This window comes from Polypterus senegalus, chromosome 15, assembly GCF_016835505.1.
Source record: "Polypterus senegalus isolate Bchr_013 chromosome 15, ASM1683550v1, whole genome shotgun sequence".
Taxonomy (NCBI): Eukaryota; Metazoa; Chordata; class Cladistia; order Polypteriformes; family Polypteridae; genus Polypterus; species Polypterus senegalus.
This window is the reverse complement of record NC_053168.1, coordinates 126,211,616-126,233,447: the sequence shown is the minus strand read 5'-3', so window position 1 is coordinate 126,233,447 and position 21,832 is coordinate 126,211,616. Positions and strand designations below refer to the sequence as shown.

At 42.1% G+C, this 21,832-nt stretch overlaps 1 protein-coding gene across 1 annotated transcript in view; it reads right to left on the bottom strand.

The window, feature by feature from the left end:
- Positions 1–21,832, bottom strand: part of LOC120515530 (fibrocystin-L-like) — a 137,983-nt gene that overhangs the window by 27,566 nt on the left and 88,585 nt on the right. The window contains 16 exon segments of the mRNA XM_039736591.1: positions 44–173; positions 963–1,063; positions 5,098–5,283; positions 5,680–5,809; positions 6,154–6,272; positions 6,649–6,778; positions 8,431–8,606; positions 10,719–10,807; positions 11,479–11,656; positions 12,889–13,045; positions 13,846–13,973; positions 15,859–16,044; positions 17,458–18,202; positions 18,204–18,479; positions 19,315–19,451; positions 20,519–20,760. Of these exon segments, the coding sequence (XP_039592525.1) occupies positions 44–173; positions 963–1,063; positions 5,098–5,283; positions 5,680–5,809; positions 6,154–6,272; positions 6,649–6,778; positions 8,431–8,606; positions 10,719–10,807; positions 11,479–11,656; positions 12,889–13,045; positions 13,846–13,973; positions 15,859–16,044; positions 17,458–18,202; positions 18,204–18,479; positions 19,315–19,451; positions 20,519–20,760 (3,110 nt within the window).

Below are 21,832 nucleotides of genomic sequence, written 5' to 3'. Positions count from 1 at the left end.
GCAAACTTCATCAATGTGTCTGCACACACTCATCCTTCATTACCTTGGCCGACAGTGAAATAAATGATGTTGTCATCCACACTCAGTTTGTTGGTTCCAAAGATGCCAATAGCTGGTGAAAAACCATGATGGAAAGAGCAGCCTTGGATGTAAGATGTAATATTTTCAGAAATCTGAATATACATTTGAAAAGAAATAAAAAGGATGACAGAAAATGGGATTCCTTAGGATTCAGAGCCTTAGAATAAAAGCTTTATGACAGTAACGAGAGTAGAAATCTCTGTATAGGCAGACCCTACATTGTTCATTTCACACTTATGTTATCCATCCTGTGTCTGCTTTATTTTATAATAAATTGCCTTTTTTGTACTTCGGTGGCCTATTTGGTGTTGTTTGGGCTTGGGCTCTGCTCAAGAGCATCTTCTACTGTTCAGAATATTTATTGGTTCAAATTCAGTAATGGCGTTTGTACCCTCGTGCTGACACATTATGTAGTCAAGCAATGCAGACTTTAAAAAGGGTCAACCCATCAAATAGCGTAGTCGACGTGATAATGTCACACATGCAGTCAAATGCTACCAGACAGCAACAACAATGTCTAAATCACAAATCACACAAGGAATTCCTCAATGGGCTTTAACAGGCCCTGATTTTTAACAGCCCCCCAGCCTTGATCCCCTAAGACAGCGTTTCTCAACCTTTAAGTTTAAGTTTCATAACAGTTTTAATCGCGCCCCCCTAACGTTTTTTTGAAACCCTAATAAAATGTATTCCTATATTTTTTGCTGCCAATACACCGCTACAAGTTTAAAATTTCCCTATGAATAGCGAAATTACGCCACATAGGACTATGGGAAACATTCGCGCCCCCTTTTTTGTTACTTCACGCTCACCTAGGGGGGCCCGCCCCACAGTTTGAGAACCGTTGCCCTAAGAAGACAAGAAAAGAAACCTCAACTTACCTCCTCCATGTTCATGAAAACCACTGAGTATCGGGGGTCACTGTCGGATACGTAGCCATTCTGTCCCGTGTGATAGAACTCCACATTGCTGAGTCTCGCGGCTCCTGTGGTATGGAAGAAGATCTTAGGTTACATCAAACACTGTGGTCTACCGCTGACGCTCCACAAGTTCCCTGATTGCACTTCCACTACTGACCAGCTAATTGACCCTCAGCATGTCACGTGCCAAATAACACATCATGGAAATCATTATACAGTACATAAAAGCATAAGAAATTTGACAAACGAGAGGAGGCCATTCAATCCTTCAAGCCTGTTTGTTGAGCTCATGGCTAAGCTGTCCTCATATCTCATCCAAGTCCTTCTTAAAGATAGTCAAGGTTTCTGCTTCAACTTCATTGCTCGGTAGTTTGTTTCAGATTCCCTCAACTTGGGCTTCAGTCCTAAATGCGTACCCCCTAGATTTCCACAGATGTCGCCAAGTGCCGACTCTTTTTTTAAGCTCAAAGAATTCTGCATATATCAGGCCCACAAAAGGCTGTGCCTACGGCCCTAACAGCACTAGCTGTTGAATGAATTTCAAAAGATATCTGGACTCTAAACTGAATTTGAACAGAAGTGTGCTCTTTCCCGTGAATTCTCTAGCAAACAGCACTAGATTGGACACTTTTACCTTTTATCATCGCAGATCCGTTTAAATACCTAGGGGTAAACATCATAAGTAAAAACGTTTTCAACAAAATTTTTCTGTTTGCATGGACAAAATTAAACAAGACAAACATAGATGGTCTACCCACCATCTTACTTTAGCAGGGAGAATTAACACTGTCAAGATGAATGTCCTCCCTAAGCTTCTGTTGCTATTTCAAAATATCCCCATATACATTATCAAATCGTTTTTTAAGAAATGTATCTAATTTATCTGGAATTTGAAAAATCCACACAAAATCCCTACAATGACCTAAATCAGAAGGTGGCATGGCACTACCTAATTTCCAATTTTATTACTAGGCGGCAAACAGAGAAGCTATAAAAACCTGGACATTGACACAAACAGATGAACACACGCTAGCTTGGTGTGCAATAGAAATGAAATCCTGCAGCACTTCTTTATATTCCTTGCTTTGTACCCCATTAAATATGAGTTATTGTCAATATACTAACAACCGAATTGTCCTTCATTCCCTCAGAATATGGAACCAATGTAGGAAGTACTTTAAGTTAGAGGATATTTTATCGGTGCCACCTCTACATGATAATCAGCTTTTTCCACCCTCTTGAACGTACACAGTTTTTAATGTTTGGAAATCTTATGGGATTAAATCATTTAGAGATTTGTATATAAATAATACCTTTGCATCCTATGAACAATTACACTCCAAATTTAATCTCCCATCAACACAATTTTTCCACTATCTCCATATTAGAAACTTTGATAAACGAAATCTGCCCAGTTTTCCTCACCTCCCACTTATTTCTACTTCAGAAGAGACATCGATCAGTCTTGGGGACTCAGACAGCATTTGTATAATATATGAAAACATTTTAAGTCCCTTCCTTTCAAAGATCCCAGAGTAGAGTGGGAAAAGGATCCCTTACTCAACATTTCAGAAACAGTGTGGAAGGCAGCCATTCACAGAATTCACTCGAGCTCCATATATGCAAAACATTCAATTACAGTAGAACCTCGGGTCACAAACGTTTCCGAACACGTACAAATCGGGTTACGATCAAAAAGTTTGCCAAAATTTGGCATCTATTCACGACCACACGCTCTGGTGGTGAACAAAAACACTGGCGGGCAGTTTCCCTATGCGCTTTCGTACGCGCCAATTAATCTCCCATTCTCCGTTTCCCTTTTTCTTTTGTTTGTGTATACTGGGCCTAACAAAGCAGCTGATGTTGCAAAAGGAGTTACAATGTTAACCAAGCAGAGGCCTCGAGTGCTGGAAGAGGTGGAAAAACTGCTGCTAGTGTGGTTGAATGAGAAGCATCATGAAGGGGAAAGCGTAAGCGAGGCGATCCTATGTGAGAAAGCCAGTAAGATTCATGGTGATTTGCTGAACAAAATCCTTCTTTGAGTGGCGAAGGTGAGGAATTTAAAGCCAGTAGAGATGGTTTGAAAAGTTTCACAAGAGAAGTGGCATTTAATTTTTTTTCCCTGTGCTTAAAACTCATAAAAAAGTGTTTACAGCGAGTAGTTTGTAAGGCTATAGCGCAAACTCTTACAATGTTAGTTTTCTCTGTTGTTCAAGGTTTTCTCAGTGTTATTCAATGTTTTTTACATTTAGTTTACTATTACACTGTGCATTCTATGGTATAGTTAACTATTTTTTGTGCTTAAAAAATATATATTTACATACAGTTCATACAGTCTGGAACGGATTAATTGTATTTACGTACAATCTTATGGGGAAATTACGTTCGGGTCGCATCCAGAGTTTTGGAACGAGGTACCACTGTATTCAGCTTATAATCTTTTATCAAGCACATCTGTCTCGTTTAAACTTGTCCATCCAACCTGCAAACGTTGCAATCGAGCTCCAGCCTCACTAGGCCACATGTTTTGGGCGAGTACCAAATTGACAACATTCTGGACAAAAATGTGTAGATGCCTATCAGGCAGCCTTGGTGTTACAATCCCTCCTAATCCATTAACAGCTGTGAGTGGTGGGCTCACAGAGGGGCTTATCGTGGAGAAGGACAAACAAACTGTCATGGCCTTTACTTCACTATTGGCACGTAGACTTGTCTTGCTCAGCCGGAAGGATCCTAACCTGCCTCTTTTAAGTCAGTGGGTAACTGATGTTATATACTAGTTGAAAGTGGAAAAAATTAAATACTCACTTAGCCAATTTCTTCAAAACGTTTTTAAAATCTGGCAGGACCTGATCGATAACATTTTAGAATAAGCATTTAAAAATTGGGGAGAAAGACCCCTTTCTCTATTTACTACTCTTAAAAGTTTTGCTCTGCTTGTTGGCCTTCCTCTCTTTCTCATGATTTGAATTTAGTTTGGTTAAGCTAAGCTAAACCTCTGCTCTCCCTTTCTTGTGTCGTGGTCACCAGAGCTTCATACGATACTGCAGATCAGTGTTTTTTCAGCCACTTTTGGGTCACAAGTTGGTATTGTTGATAATGGTGGTGGGTTGTGAAGGGTCTCTCAGTGGGCTGCCACTCCAATGATTGTACTCCAGAAGCTCAGGGCCTGCTCAGATGTTCATGCTCGATAAACTAAGGTGGACGCTTACATGGAAAAGGTGGTTTGCTACACTAGAAAGGTGGAGAAACACTGCTCTGGACGACTGATACCACATAGTCTAGTGTCTTGGGTTGGTGTTCACCATGGAAGGATGACTGATTGAATAAAGCACCTTGTTCATTAGATTCAAGTTAAGCCATTGATTCTTAAACTGTTGAAATGCTTTCTGTTTTAAAGTGTTATTTTAGAGTGATTAACAAACTTTCTTGGTTTCAGATCCATTATCTAAAGCCGATGTCACATTACGCAGCTTTTTACCATGGGGTATGTCAGAACCTGCTGATCTTGTCACAGCACCACGTCAAATTGCACGATTCAAACCTGTCGGCGCCAATATTCCATGCTTGTCCATTTTTCTGACAGCCAATAGCATGTTGCCTGGCGGAGAGGCTCTTTACAAAGGGTTAACAACTGCAGCAAGTTCATATCAATCTCTGTCTCTGTTTAATTCTTTTACAGTATTTCTGTTGTATGATGCTATGTAAAATATGAGACATCAGACCGACGAGCTTCTCTTCTGTTTGTAAGGTTCATATCACGCATGTTCCTTATTATTGGTTGCTGTAAATTGTACGTCTGGATTAGCATTCATTGATTCATTTGGTGGTAATTTGGAGTCCGCCCATCCAATCAAAGGGAAAAACCAAAGCCAGCTAATCACAGGCTAGTTGGCCTCAGTCATCAGACGTGTCACATTTGACGATCAGCTTCATGAGTGCGCACCGCCAACTGCCTGCAACTGGCAAAGAGTATGAAAATGAAGGTTACGGTTGAAAAATGCTGGCAAAGTCGTCTAATGTGGTATGGGCTAAAGTAGCATCATCTGACCAGAGAGAAGTTGGGTGGGCCTAAAAATTCCCTTTATTACTGAACTTTCCTTAAATTCGCAGGGATTTAATTCAGAATTTTCACCTGAGCGAACGAGCACTCTGGCCCCATACGACTCCTGGTACCATCCTGGGTAATCTTCACTGATGATCTTGATGTTTCGACTGAGAAGCCCGACGTCCGCTGCCAGGGTATACTGCTGATTTGTTTCATTTATATAATAAGTTTCAGCTGGAAGAAAAAACACAGATTGGAAAAATTACCACAACGTATGTTTGGGAATAAGTATCATTTAATAGCACACTCCCTTACCAAGTACTTTATGTGAATTTCAAAATGTATCAGTTTTTAATTTACAGTGAATAAAACGCTAACTATAATGAAGAAAACTGTGTAAAAATGTGTATTTACTGTTTACAGGTGTGTGTTTAATTACCTTCATTGCTTTACCACTAATCTCTTTCTAACTTTCAAATTGTGCAGATTTTTCAGAGGCACATCTTTCACAGGACACCCCCCCAAGCATACACTTGGAGACACGTATTGGAAATATCCTTCTGCTGTCGTGAATCAATTTTAAAACCTGCAAACATTTAAGCCACAATAGGAAATCCGAGATCGATCTACCGATGTGTGCATAGGAGAGCGAATCGTTGAGGATCAGGGTCTTCATATCCTTCGAAATGCCGACGATCTTCCTTGTTTCGGCCTGCCAGGGGTCGTAGCTGGTTGTGGTAATCAGAATGTCGTCTCCGACCTAAATTATACGCAAAGGACAAGAACTTCATTGATGATGTCTTCATGATAATTAGCAAAAAGGTGAAACGCCACTGATGTAGAGTCAGAAGAATACAATTTAGTGCTGTTTTGAAAAATGATACAAATTTCAAAGAAAATGGTGTTTCTAAATGATATTAAATCAGACATTACATTCTCGAACCACTAAATGTGCACTCTTACTGTAAATTAAATGCAGTTTAATAACCATAGAGTCGTTCATTTGGAATGGCATACAAATTGGTGACTTACATTATAAACGAACATTAAAATTGGCCGAGGCAGTAGGGGAACAAAATGCAATAAATCTGCCAACGTCTGTACCTGCCAATCGACCGCGTTGGCTAGAGAAATCGATGAGGATCCGGCATCTGCTGACATTGCAAGTTTTGTCCGGTATATGGAGTGAGGCTTGCCATGGAGGTCTAGGGTTCCGAAAACCCCTAGAAATATTGAATCAAAACACAACAACATTACATGATATAACATTCTTGAAGCAGCTTAATTCAATTCAGGATTCAAAAGGTTCTTCTCTTCTCAAATAGCCCATCGTAGCCGGACCAGGAAAAAGGCAGGAAAACAACCCTAGGAGAGGGCCAGTCCGTTTTACACACCCGCACTCACACCAGCCCAATGTTTAATTTCTAATTAACTTAACCAGCAATACAAAAAAATATAATCATCTTCTGTTCCTGGTTGAATGCATACATGGATATCCTTTGGCATATATTAAAAATAATCCAGGAAACATTTTAAAAAATCTCAGAAGGCACGTGTAATATTTTCTGTGAAGACATTCCCATGCAGATTTTCACTTACCCAGAACCTTTGCTCCAAGGTTAAAGCCTGCTGGCAAATGCCAGTCTGGTGTCAACATGTTCCCTCTAAAAATGATCTGAAGTTCACCTTGAAAGGGTTCATCTGGTTGACCCACAAGCAACGTACCTCCCTGTATGGAACAATTAAAGGAGGTCAGTTCAGCAACAGTGCCGTGAAATCTTCACTGTGACAAAACTCCTCGGATGACAATAGCCTTACCAAGAAATTGTCTCTATTTCTCCATACGTATACTGCACACAAAGTGCCAAGACTAATGACAACGGTGTCCAAGAACTATTAATAAATGGTGGAGCCCACAGAAACAAATACCCAAAATGAAGAAGCCTTGACGTAATTAAAACAAACAGAAATATTTAACCACCAAAGTGGCAAAACTGGCTAAAGGAGACAGCATAACGTGGACTCATGGCACACTTCAAAACGGAAATGCTACCCACCATTTCACAGTGCTGCCTAGTTTAAGGTCAGGACGTTAAATGCTGCTACTATTAAACTCGAGGGTAGCACAGGGAAATAACAGAATACTCCATGGAAAAATAATGTTTCTTTATATGTTAAGTAGTCAAAGTAACCGGTGTTGTCAGTATAAATAAACGAGGGAAAACTTTCTATGGCTAAGTACAACCCGAGATGAGATAAAAAGACAAACTCTTAGACAAAAGCTGTAATCCAGCAAGACAATAAAATTTACCCAGACTAGATAAGAAGAAAACCCGATAGAAAACTTAATGCGCTCTGAAGATATCTGCCATCAGTCATAGTGCCCTCCTGCTGCCTGATGGGAATTGTAGTCCCCATGTCAGCTCTGGTTTTTGGGTTCCCGCACCACCTGTCATAATATCTATAATATGACATATAGCTTAAATTTGAAGTCAGTTCTCTGGCAAGGGGCATGTAAAATTTCATGATAATCAGTTTATTTTATATTATATCATCAGTTTTGCAGTAATGACTGAGAAAAAAAATCTCATTAATGGAGAGAAAAGATTAAAAAAAAAAAAATTATGATATAATACAAGCCAAATGTGTCCAATGCTGGACAACGGAAAATGATGTGAAAAAACTTGTGAAGTCATCCAGTCGCACGCTCTCAGTGTGCACAAAGCAGGCACTTCTTATTCAAATATCGTTAAACAGATCCTTCCAGAAAGTCTGAGTAGCTCACGTCCAGGGTTATTGTGCAGACAGGATCGAGTTTTGGAAATGAAAATACACCTCGAAAGCTCAGCATTATGGGAAAGAACTTCCTGTTTGTGATGTGTGCTTGTTTTTCTGGAAGCATTTAATTAACCATATCATAGTATCATATTTACTTAACAATATTATAGTTAAAAAATGCTTGTGTTTTGCATGGTCTGAGCAAATGACTGGATAACATTTTGTGGACGTTAGTAACGTTATGTACTTTTCGTGGATGTTTTTTAGATTGTTTTCCATTGTACGGCACTGTTCACCAGTGACTTGTGTGTGTGTGTGTGTGTGTATAAATATATATATATATATATATATATATATATATATATATATATATATATATATATATATATATATATATAAATAATATTAAACTTTTTATCTAAATTCCTCAAGAAGCATGTAATTAATTTTTTTCTCAGTCATCACTACAAAACACATAGCATAAGTAACGCACAAAAAGAAGATTGTTTTTTGGTGAACTATTCTTTTAATATTCATCCTCATATTTTTCCCTATTTGAATTCCTCCCCATTTCCCTATCAGAGTGCCCAGAGGGTCATTTACCTGAATATACAGGTAGGTGGTCCTGATGATGACGGTCCTGTTGTTGTTATCTGCTGCCAGGGTTGCGTTTGGAGCCCACATTGCATATTTTGACATGTTGCTTGGCACTTCCAGTGTGCCGTAGACACTCAGTTGGCTTAGCCTGGGGATTTCAACGTCTATTACCACCAACCATCCTGCAAGTGAGCACATCGGGGTTTTAGCCACATTACGTGTTTGCATAGCAGCAGTCATACCACCTGTGCGTCAGAACAGGTAATCCACCTGAAGCTAAGCAAGTTGAAATTGACAAGAAAATTGTACGCCGCAGTGAAAAGCAATCGATCATTTGGTTGAACCATTTTAATTATGACACGATAAAACTGTGCCACAATTAAATGCAGCACATACAAAAGCATTACATTCCCATGTAGTTAACACGTTGGATTACATTTAATTATGGCACAAATAGCCTCCCGTACCTAAAGGATGGACGCTTTCACAGACAGTCAATGGGGGCTTCAACCCTGAGTGATTCCTCTCCAATGACACTTAGTTTGTATTTGTAGCACTTTTAATTTCCTGCCATTTACTTCATTGTTTTTGGTTATTTGGTCTTTATAATCACTTGCCTATCAATTCATAATCGCGTTTTCACCTGAATATTATTTATATATATATATATATACACAGTATATTGCCATTTGCTTCATTCTTGTATTTTTGGCATTTAGAAATTAATATTTTTTGGCTTTAATTGTACAGTATTTTGTCTTCTGAATCATCGTCTCTTGATTTGTTTGAGCAAACAGTAAATGAAGCAATGAGGCTCATCTTATCTTTTTGGTGCTCGTGGTTCTCCTTTCGAATTTGTCAAATCTACATCACATGACACATAAGGCTATTATGTCCCAGGAGTGCCAAGGTGATATTAGCAGCATGCCCTGGCCAAATGTCTCTAACAGATGTCCAGGCCCTTCATCGAGACCACTGACAGATGAACCCAAGGTCTCCACACCGCAGCTCTCCGACTCCTAGCTGCTTGAGTTTCCTTCCATAGTCGTATCAACCTGATGCTGGCAGCCCTTGGTTTCATCCCCTGTGTTTTGCTCCTTTTTCCATGTGACCTACACTGTGTGGTGGCTTTCATGCAGATTGGGCCACTGCTTGTGGTTGTAAGTATCAAGGTGTGATTCACACATTCACTCGAACCGTATGTGCACTCTACACCGTTCAGCTCTGGGATACTATGGACAAAGTGAACACACATTTAAACGTCTCCTCAGCATCCTCTCTTACCATTAAACACTGGGCCAGTGTGAGTGTGTGCCAGTGCCGAAGTCAGAAATGGTGAGCAGGCCCGGGAACAAATGGCATGGGCAAGCAATTGGCCATTGCAATGGGGTGTTCATTGATTGAAGTTTAGAATCACTCTAAGGTCCACAGTGGGTGGGGTTCCATGGGGGGAGTGTCTAACATGATTGACAATTTATGAGTAACATAAATCAAATCAAAACATTGGGGGGGGGGTGTCTGGCTTCTAAATGGGCAGGTCTGGCCCCCCAAAAGCTTCACCCCGATGTGTGCTGTGACCGCACTGTGGAGCATCAGCACTTTGTCTCTAGGTGGCTCCCGTCTCGGTGTATTTCAGTCCTGCCAGGATAGACATTGGCATCGGTCTGAAAACTGAATGTACACTAGGCCAGGAGAAGAAAGAAAGAAAGAAAGAAACTGATCCTTGAGAGCAAACCTAAAAATGTTAGCTGAAAAACAAACAAAAATGTCCTAAAGTCTTTGCAAATCTAACTTAACACACATATCTGACTGAGTGTGAATTCAGAATTTTGGACACACAACATGACAGAACGCCATCTTATGTAGTGCCCTGGCCACTGATGTCACCTGATGTGACTTCCAGTCACCAAAATGTGTCAACAGGAGTCGTTGTCAATGGTAACCGCCCACAAAACTACACCAAGGAAGGGCAACAAAAAGAACAAACAGAGAAACTCATCAGGCTGAACTGACTGTCGAGTGCAGAAAGACGACTCAAAATAATAATAATAATAATAATAATAATCTCCAAGCTTAAACTTCTAACATATTATGTTCCTAAATGTATGTAACTCCAATAAGCTGTGTCAAAATGAACTGAATTAAATTCTGGGTCCGGCATGACTTAATTACGACTCTGCATCTCATTAAAGACTTTTAATTAATTTGCGGTTTTGAAAGCGTAGACATAAAGGTACATTTCATTGGCTCCCAAAGTTATTTTTATGGTCACAGCATCTTTTTCCTTTACGCACCTCTTGGAATCACCACACTGGAACCATCTACTGGGACGGCATATTTGTTTTCCGCTGAAGTCAACCAGAAAGTAGTGTTGGACCAAAGGCTACAATAAAAAGGGAGAATTCATTGTTGTGTGTGCAGAATCCCAGGGCATAGAAAACATTTTATAACAAAATAATAAAAAAGACATAAAAGGCATGAGGTTCAGCGTTCCTTGTTGAAGAGCAGACCGATTTTAAATATGCCCTGTCCTACGGCAGTACCCAACCACGGATACCAAGCCAGCCCATCGAAGGGGACACATTCACTCAAGCCGGTGTTTGGCTTTACAGAGAAGCCCAGAGGCCATGGAGGAAAATACTCAGGAAAACAGACGGAAAATGGAAACACCATGCAGACAGCGACACTGGAAAATTACGATTTTTGACATACTATAACATTCTCAGGCTTACTTATTCTACTTTATGGCCACAAGGGACCAGAGCCTGTCCCTGCAGCAATGAGCACAAGAAAGTGAATCCACCACTGGACCAGGTGAGAGTCCATTGAAGTCATCAATTACCCCGCATGTCTTTAGGGATGTGGGCGAAAAAAAATGAAGTAGTCAGAGAAAAATCAACACAAATACAGGAAGAACGTGCAAACTTCACACACCCAGTGACTGGATTGAGGATTTGAACCCGGAATGCTGGAGTTATGAGGGAGCAGTGCCAGCCATTGTGCCACAGTGCCAGCCCACTTTAAATTGTTCAAATCTGCATACTTTTGACTTACGTAATTCCACTCGTTCTTGGGGGTTGGGCTGTTGTAGTCGTCACCACACCCCCTCCTCCTCCTCCTGAGTAACAGCTTGTGAAGTAGCAGTGATAAATCCGGAAGTTTACATCTGTGTTCTTTTCCAAAGGATCCAGACTTGAGCTATACCAGTACCCTTGGCTTGTGTTTCCTGAAACTGTAATGAACAACAAGGCATACTCTAATCTTGAGTTTTACCAGATGACAAGAGACTAGCTATACAAGGCACTATATAATAAAGTATCGATCGATCGATTGATCGATCTATCTATCTATTATCATTATATAGTGCCTTTCACTCTATCTATCTATCTATCTATCTATTATCATTATATAGTGCCTTTCACTCTATCTATCTATCTATCTATCTATCATTATATAGTGCCTTTCACTCTATCTATCTATCTATCTAATGCAAAAGATAGACAGATGTCCAGGTAACAACTCAATCCTCATTAAGGGAGGCCAAGTTTGATCAATTAATAGCAACCCATCAGGGTGTAAAAGGTCCTGGCAGACATTATTAGTTCATACGAATTATCAAGATATATAAAGTCACGTGGTTGTCAAATGTAGAGGACGCGTGACTTCAGCTCCAGTCACTAAGGGTTATGTGATGGGAGCAGAAGATGAATACGCAGGTCCAGTCCAGTCCAGTCCAGTCCAGCGTGTACTTTGTCACTCTTTTCAGTCATTTTGTTCCTTTCTTCAGACTTGGCACTGAATGTGGGCAGCAGTTTAATGAGCTCGCTTGCGGGTCACAGCCCTCCGATGCTGCAAACAGTTGGCTGCTGAAATCACCTGGCCACTACTTCTTTGCAGTGGCATTCGTTTCTTAACTGTGTTTTTATGCTCCTCTTTGTAAGTTTAGAGGTTTTCTTGACCATTTAAGTTTGCCTTCACTTGTCAAATTTAGACCCAGTTTCACTTCAGCACCTGTCACTTAATGTTAGCTTTGACCTTCATGGCAGCGCTCTTACAAGAGCTGGACAACACAACAGTGAAATACCTAAGATTCGTGTTGAACATCATGGTTGCGGTTTGCAGGGAAACATGCAGCAGAGACACCGTGAGCACCATTGGCTGTGTGCTGCAGGGGGCGCCGCTGAACCTTTCTGCTGCCATTGCTGCACACCCACGCGTAGCTCGGCCAAGTCAATGCAATACCCGACCATCACTGGGGGGCTAACGCATACTGAGGGTACATGGACTTGACAGAACTACTCAGCGGTGCTCTCACTCTGGCCAGTGACAGGAGTGCTTAGACTTTGTGCCCAGTATGAGACATTACGTTATTATCTTGTGGGATTAGAAATTTTAAAACAGAACTGAGTATCTTTAAAATGACTAGATGTTTCCCACGTCACAATATGTTATAAAAAGTCGTACTTATGTATTCCACGGTGGATGTGTTGTTGTCAAAGTACCAGTCTCCATTCATACTGCTCTGGTTCAAAGGCTGGCTCAGCCCCCTCCTGTTATCGACGATGTTATAGCCTTCATAATTCTGGGCACATTGGTGTCTGATGATGACAAAACTGGATTCCTGTAAAACACATAAAAGAGTAGACGTTGCTTCAAAGGGCAGTCATTTCATCAAAAGAGCCCACCCAGGTTTGTATGGACTTATGAGGAGCTGAAGCCGTACTTAACAGCACTGGGCACAAGGCAGGAATCAACTTTGGCTGGGGTGTCAGTCCATCACAGGACACTCACACACACACACAAACCAATTTAAAGTTGTCAGTTAGTTTCACAGGCATGTCGATGGGATGTGTGAGGAGAACCCAATTAGGGTGATGCCAGGGCTGCAATTCAAACCCAAAACTCTGACAGCTGAGAGGCAGGGCTTGGCAATGCACCTCCTTACCACCTACGATGAAAATGAAAACATAAAAATGTGGATTGACATCTGTATGTGTATGGAGACAAAGCAGTCAAGTAGCAAGTTCAGGCCTCCATGGAATTTGTGGTCAACTTTTGCTTGAATTGTGACACCGTCGTGCATCCATTTATTCATTCACTCTTTGAACTCCTATTATTCTGTCGCAGGTCAGGAGGCTGTAGCCCTAACCACTGTGCCAGCCTGCCACTCACAATTAAGAACTGAAATACTCAAATGCAGTCACTTTTATTAGGACCGATTACTTAAAACCCTGATCTGAACTATCGTGAAGACCCTCCATTCAGTGGACTGACTAATTGGGCAGATGGGGTATCCATTGATGCTGAAAGTAATGCTGAGGGTCTCCTGTACGGCTCACTCTGTTTCTGCCAAGAGGAGGCACACAGCACCTGCCAATAAACAGTTTTCAAGTTAGCTTTCTTCTGCAATCGTCAGCTTACCTTAAATCCAGAGAACGTCGCCCCATACAACAAGGTGTTGGTGGGTCCTAAAATGGGGAAATTCTGAAAGGTCCAGTTAAAGGTTTGCCCATCAGGAATGAGTGCCAAGCCATAAACTATACTGATACCTTAAATACAAAAGAAGGGCCACCATTACAACAAGAAGAGAGTGCGGCTGTAGATCTGAGAATCGTGGAAAACATAAAAGACACCAAAGACGTTTTTTTTTCCATCCTCCATGTTCACCTACATCATTATTACTCACAGTCTGAACAGACACATCCTCACTTGTTACATTTTTGTTTTTATTTATTTATTTATTTATTTTTATCCCCAACTCAAAATGCTAACCCAACCCCAAGCAGTGCCGGTCCACTTTCATAGTGCAGACATTGCCTGCGTGTTTCCCACACACCCAAACATCATCTGAATTTTAATTTTGTGTGATGTGTGACGTTGGGGGCAGAACTAAAGCGGGTTCAGCTCCTGAACACAAGAAGGTGGGCTTTGTTTTCTTCTAAATACACTCTGTGGATAAAAGTATGTGGACACCCCTCCGTATGATTGCGTTAACATGTGCATTACATCAAGCACATAGTCATGCAAAAAAACATTTGTTCCTACTAAAGAGCTTGGTGGCTTTGAAGATGGCATTTTCATAGGATGTCACTTTTGTCACCAGTCAGTATGTGAAATTTCTGCTCTTCTAGATCTGCCCCGGGCAACTCTAGGTACCGATACTGTGAAGCAGAAAGTGCCTTGGAGCAGCGGTGACAGCTCAACCACAAAGTGGTAGACCCCGTGGAGTGCCAGAGTGGGGCCGAGGAGTGCTGCAGCACTAACAGTCAGGTCCAGCTTGGAATGGGCATGTAGAGAATGACACCCACACAAGCCCCTGTCTAAAGTAACGCTGAGTTACTGCCAACCAGTCTGGGCATTAAACGTATTCATAGTTGATAGAAGGTCCACGCTCATTTAATTCTTACTGAATCCGTAGGTCCTGACAGTTTATTTTGAATGCACTTTGGAGTTTCGGTGTTTTTGAGATTCTTCTGTCCTTATTGTAAATTATGGGATTTTCGACCTGTTTGCTCTGTGGGGCTTTATTTCCATTGGATTACTTTGCTGTTTTAAGTAGCTCCATTTTGTATCTTTGTGCTCTATGGAGCTTCTTTGGTATTGAAGAGCTTTTCGTTTTATTTTATAGGAATTCAATAAGAGCCCCTTCTGTGCCATGCTGAAGTTTTTGATGGAATGTCCCCCTCTAGTGGGCATGTCTGGAAGTGTGTTTAGGACTCCCAGACATAGCAGTTGTGTTCTTCTGCTCCTTTTTGTGCTCCTTTCTGTGCTGTAAGTTTAGCTGTCTTTAACCGTTCAGGTTTGGATTTTTGTTTTTTTGAATGTTCGAATTCTTAAAGTTTGTATGTCTGGTGGGCGGCAAGGTGGTGCAGTGGTAGCGCGCTGCTGCCTCACAGTTAGGAGACCCGGATTCGCTTCCCGGGTCCTCCCTGTGTGGAGTTTGTATGTTCTCCCCGTGTCTGTGTGGGTTTCCTCCCACAGTCCAAAGACATGCAAGTTAGGTGTATTGGCGATCCTGCATTGTCGCTGTGTGTGTGTGTGTCCTGAGGTGGGCTGGTGCCCTGCCTGGGGTTTGTTTCCTGCCTTGTGCCCTGTGTTGGCTGGGATTGGCTCCAGCAGACCCCCGTGACCCTGTAGTCAGGATATAGGAGGCTGGATAATGGATGTCTGGCTATTTCACAGTTTTGAACTCCATTTTGGAATTAAAAAATGACACACTGCTGTATTTCATGTTGTTTTCCTTGTTGACATATCTGGATGTAATATAATATGTCAAATTCTAGCCCTGATGTAAACATTTCAAACATCAGTATGGAGGTTCAGAGCCAATGGATTTAAAGCATTCAGCAATGCAGACATACTTAAGAAAAACACATTGCAGATACACTTTGACATATCTTCATTCATTAAAGAGATAATCAAATTATTACGTACCAAAGGAGTCAGACAGGAGCACTGACATTGATAAATACCAGTATGTCCAAAAGGTCAAGCGATGGAAGGAGACGGTGGAGTCACAGACTGAGCCATTGTAGCCCGCGCTCCACTCCGGCACTTGAAGCCGACAGTGAGAAGGGTCTAGCAGGGCGCTGTAAGGTATCACCGTGTTATTAGCATGTCCTGGAAATGACATAAAGTAAAGCTTTACTGCTATAAAGTAGTAGAAATGTCTCCAAAAGTGTCCCACCTCATCTCTTCAGCTAACACAAATGAGACTGAACTCTGAACCAGAGCTGCAAATTCATGTATTTGTCAATTCCATTGCAGGGTCCCGGAAGCTGGAGCCCACCTTAGTAGCCTGGGTCTGGTAGGAACCAACCAAAGATGACACAGCAATCCATAAAACCCACTTTATCTTCAGCTGTGAAGTTTAGTTCAATCCCGACTGTTATTCCCTGACCAACTGTCCCTCCTCTAAACTGGCATCCTGCGCTGCAAGGTCTCAAGTCGAATCCCACACGTCCCATCTTTAGTCGGCTATATAATCGCTTTTTAAACTATGTTTGAATTTATATTTATTTTTTAGTATCACTTTTCAAACCTAATTTCTCGTTTACTTGACTGCTCTTGTTTAGGACCTTCTATTTTTGCATTTTGCTTCCCCCCACGATTGTTCCTACTCCTGTTGCAGACTTTGTCTGTCTTGCTGGCCTTTTTGACGCCTGTCTGTCTCCAGACGATACTCCGGTTCAGCTTTTAATGCTCTATTTTTTCATCCCTTTGGTGTATTGCTGTGGACTCGTCCCACGATGCACCTCAGTTTGCAGTTTGTGAACTGCCAGGAGGCCGGCGGAGCCCCACGATGCCTGACTCAGAAATGGTCTCCTTACAGCGTGAGCTAATAGAGGAACTCCTTGTCAAGTCCATGCAGATACCACATCTGAACACTTAAGCGGAGCACTTCCTGGTCACGTCAGGTGAGCTCCTTCTCTCTTTCTCAGCACAGTGTGACCACTACTCATCCAATAATCGTGCATTGCTGTGGACTCACACCATGAGCCATCTCAGTTCACAGATTTACAACACTTGCCTTCAATGTGAAACATCAGAACTAAAATATTGCAGCGTGTAATAATCTGTACAGATGGCAGCACAGTATCCATGGACAGTTGAATTCTGCAGTCACAGCTGAGGTGATCATTGAAGTCTGTGAAAGACCATCCATGGCTGCTGCCACCACTTAGTCACCTCTCATTAACGAAGCCATTTCAGACAATTGTTATCCAGAAGTTCCAGCTCTGGCTTGCCGTGACTTCACTTACCTCCATTGTTCTAACGTGTCAGAGAGGCTGCTCATCTTGAAGGGCGAGTGTCTATGTGACCATGAGTGGGCTACAGTAGGGGTTTATCTACGCACGTTAATGGGTTACATGTTTAGGGGACCCCATCTGTATATTCAAACACGCTGCCGTACCTGTGAAGTGTTTCTCACTGATCTGATGCTCTGTATGCCCTGTCATCCCCACACTCACAGATAGTGAGATACACCCAATGGCGAGGGCTCTAAGAAGACACACAACTCCAAATGCTTACCTGAAAGAGACCCGTCAGTGTCCATCAGAGCTACTTCATGCTCCCATGTGAAGCCGGCCTTGTTGGTGGTATTAAAATACTGAACTCCACTAAATTTAACTCTCCAGCCTCCACAGTTGGTGTAACTACAACTTGAGAAGCCCATGGCAGCACAGCTCGAGCGGTCAAAGTTGATAAATTGAATTCCTGCAACGGTCAGTCCGTCATCTAATGGAAGTACAATTCCCCTCTGAGTGCAGTTGCCGGGCAGAAGGCCGAGTTCATCCAAGTGACCAATCACAGTGGAATTGATGATCATGGCACCACCTGCTTCACCCCAGCCTCTAACATAGCTAGTTTGAAGTCGTTTCATTTCAATTCCAGAAAGTTCGTTATTCACCATCAGGAAATTCTTGAACTGCAGCGCTCCGGCGTTGAGCCACTCGGCTCCTTTCAGACAATTCCAAGTCGTCAGAGAGTCAAAAACAGCCGGCTGGGGGTTATACCAGTAGCAGTACCCTTGCTGCATTGGGTAATATTGTTCAAAAATCCACAATCCATACCAGCCTTGAGAGTGAACGGAGTTGTTATAAAACTGTCCTAGTATCTCATTCTTCTCACAAATGTTAGCGTCACGCAGTTCTCCACTGATGCTGTCTTGAAGTCGATACCAGAAGCCAATATGACTTCCTCCAGCTACTGCGTTGTGCCGAATTGTGTTGTTGGGATTGCTTATCCAGAAGGCAGCCGGTGTGATATCATCATTTCAAGAGACTGGTACTCTGCATCACAAACACTACCAGGTTGTACTGAAGGACATTTCCTGTCTCGCTGCCATCTTCAAAGATAAGCGCGCCTCCCATGATGTCGTAGATGACGTTTCTCTCGACTAAGAGATTAGAGGTCTTGTACATAGCGACTGCTCTGTTGTACGTCTGGTGAATGCTGCAGCCTCTGACGTAAGAGGTGAACTTAAGGTCTCCCATGAAGTGCCAGTTTATGGGGTAACGCCCAAGTCTGAAGGCTTGTCCAGCATGAAATACCTGCAAGGATGGGGAAGAACATTTTGTTTTAGATGTGAAATTATTAGAACGGATCACCTACTGAACATTTTCTTACTAGAGCGGTCATTTTTGTTGTGACATTAATGTCTTTGCTGCTCCCATGGATTATCCAAAGTGGTTTGATCATGTTATAAGGATTCCCCCTGGGTGGCTTCTCTTGGAATTGATCCTGGCATGTCCCATTACGCATAGACCCTGGACTTGCTAAAGGGATTACTATAAATCTATAAATGAGGAATGGGAAGTCTGGGTGCCACCACAAGCCTAACCAGGAAAAGAGATGAGGTAAGATAATGTTTTAGAATAGTAGTTGTAGTTGAAATGCTGTCTATTGGGTTCCTACTGGACAAACTCAGGGCCTTACAAGGTCTAGAAATGTTTAAATTTGAGTGTCCTCAACTTCAGTCCTGGAAGGCCGCAGTGACTGTTGAGGTTGGTGTCCCTACTCAGTTCCTCAATTAGAAGCCACTTATTGCTCCTGAATGTTCCACCAAAACTGGAATAACAGTAGGTCACCTGGAAAAGTTGACAAGGAGAGAAGCATAACCAAGGACACCTTGGCAAAGGGTCTAAATTGGGAAGTCAGCCAGAGCGCTAGATAGAACCAAGGTGAAAAAAACTAAGACAAAGTCAAAAATCCTACCATTCTGAGCCATTAAGCATGGAGAGTCTTTTAGAGACTACACACTGAAAGTTGAAGCAGCTTATAGAGGGTCCCGTGAGTGACATCATCAGCTTCTGGAAACCAAACCCCCAGCAGCCTATCACAGCATCATTGCAAATGACCCCTAAAGTGGTAGAACAGCTGACTTACTTCCACATATTCAATTCGGCCAATGGCTGAGTTCTGATTAGGCAGAGGTGTGCTGAACATGATGCACCCACCAAACTGGTCACTGCCAACTTGGTCACCGTATCTTCCCTGAAAACAGGTCTGCACAGCAAATTCACCTGCAAAGTACAAAGGTGGGTTCCAGTTAGAGATTACGGTTTAAACACTGAGCCAATAAATCAGATCAGTGATGTGGCAGGGAGGCAGTTAGTGCTGCTGCTCAGGACTGAAGGTTCTGCCCGTGTCACACTCAATTTCTTCTGTAGACCACCGGTCCACCGCAAACCAAAGGCATACAATGCAGGCTAAATGGCACTTGTGAGCTCAGACTGCTCTCCCATTCATGGCTACTCACTGCCTTCCTGCCAGTACACCCACTACTAGTGACGGGCATTTTGATTTACTTTACTGATTTGAAAGGGGGTATGTAAATAAAATATATTATTATAAACTACTCATTTAAGTGAATTTATTCTTTCAAATCATTTGATTTGCTTAATCTATCAATGGGATTCAAGGTGAGCTTATAAGGGAAGTCTGGTTAAGTGCTGAATTCTGCTCTGATCACATTTCAAATATTTAATTTCATAATGCATATATTATTATTATATATATTAAATTCTATATTTAACATGCTGATAATTCATGTTTCTGTTCACAAAGCATGAAAATCCAGTTAAAATGTAAAATTAAAATAAAATAATACATTAGAGAATTGTAAGTGAATGAGAATTGTTCGACTCATTCTCGGGTAATGATTCATTCAAGAATCAAATGGACCAGAATTGTGAAACCCGTACTCAGGTGGTCATCGATCACGGCTCAGTAGTCATTGACTTCCTGCAACAAATGAATTTCTGCATGGCTCATTCTTGTTTAGCACCGTGTTGGTTGAACATGTAAGTAACGATTTTAGCGGTGTCTGTACATGTGACTGTAGTATGACTACGAGAACTGCTACCACTACTGTACGATGTGATGGGCAGTGCAGGCCTAGCAAACGTATGGAGCGATGCTTGACGCTTGAGGTACAGCAGCGCATTACAGGGACCAGAGACTCTCTCCATAAGTTTAGTAGTCATAGTCTGAACATGTAGGAGTACAATGTTAAGTTACTATTAAAGACCAAAGACAAGTAGTTGATAATGTCAATAGCAGAATATGCCGTACACAGTAAAGTACATACCAGGATCAAATCCTTCAGGACAAGCTGGTATGGTGTCTTTCCATTCAACATTGTCGGAGCCTCGGATGACAACGTTACGAGTTAAAAGTCCAACTTCTGCTCTCGCTTCAAAGTGTTGTCCGTCTGGTGTTCTGACAGAAAGTCCTAAATGTCTATACTTGAGGGGGTTGGTCAGATTCACCGTTGCTCCATCTGAGGATATGGACTCAATTACCATCAGCTCGTTCTGATTCTGGCTCAGCCTGAAAAGAAATTCATATTTTTGTAAGCTTAGGGCTAATTTTCCTTTTAACTTATAAAGCCTTAAATGGCCATAGCTCTGCTTACTTATCTGAGCTTATCATTACTTATCACCCATCCATTATCCAACCCGCTATATCCTAACTATACACGGTCATGAGGTTAGCTGGAGCCAATCCCAGCCAACACAGGGCGCAAGGCAGGAAACAAACCCCGGGCAGGGCGCCAGCCCACCGCAGTCATTACTTATTAACTTGTTATTATTATTACCACTTATTACACACTGAGATCTCAAGATGTCGGTCCATTTATGATTCCAAGGATTAATAAAATAAATGTGAACTTTTATTTACAGGGCCCCTAAACTGTGGACTGATCTGCCTGTTACTATAAGAGAAGCCCCTTCATTCTCAGCTTTTAAATCGGGCTGAAGACTCACAACTTTAGTCTGGCATACCCTGCCTAGAGCTGCTGATTAGCTGTGCACTCTGCATCTGTCTTTATTAAATACTTGTACAGAAATAGAAGTCATTTGATATTTATGAGCTGTTGGACTAACCCTCCACTAATCTGTTTCACTTCTCAGTTTCTAGGTGTAGCACTTGATCCCACTGCCGTAATGCCAGGTGGTCTCCTGCATATGGAAAGATCACCTCAGATAAAGAAGGATTGGATGGTGTGACAGATGGCTGGGGCCCATGCCTGGCTGGGACAAGGGGGGGGAAGCACAGTATCTCCCCCTGGACGCTAGATGGCAGCCTCCCTGGGTTGCAGGGGTGCCTCGGACTCCCCCAGGGCTTCATGGAGGTTGGAGTTCTGTGCTGCAACAGGAGCGGCTGGCCCCTTCTGGGCACTGGTTTCACCTTACCCGGAATCAACCACGCTGAGCACTTCTGGGTGCCTGATAAAAGGCGACCACCACTCAGCGACCAGAGTCGGGTGGAAGGAGGGCAAAGCTGTGGAGGAGTGGTGGTGGAAGAGAAAGGAGTGTTTTGGTGTGTTTAGTGCTTGGGACCGTGTTGTGGCTGGAGGGATTACGGGGAAGACGTACCCTCCAGCTGAAGAAAAATACTT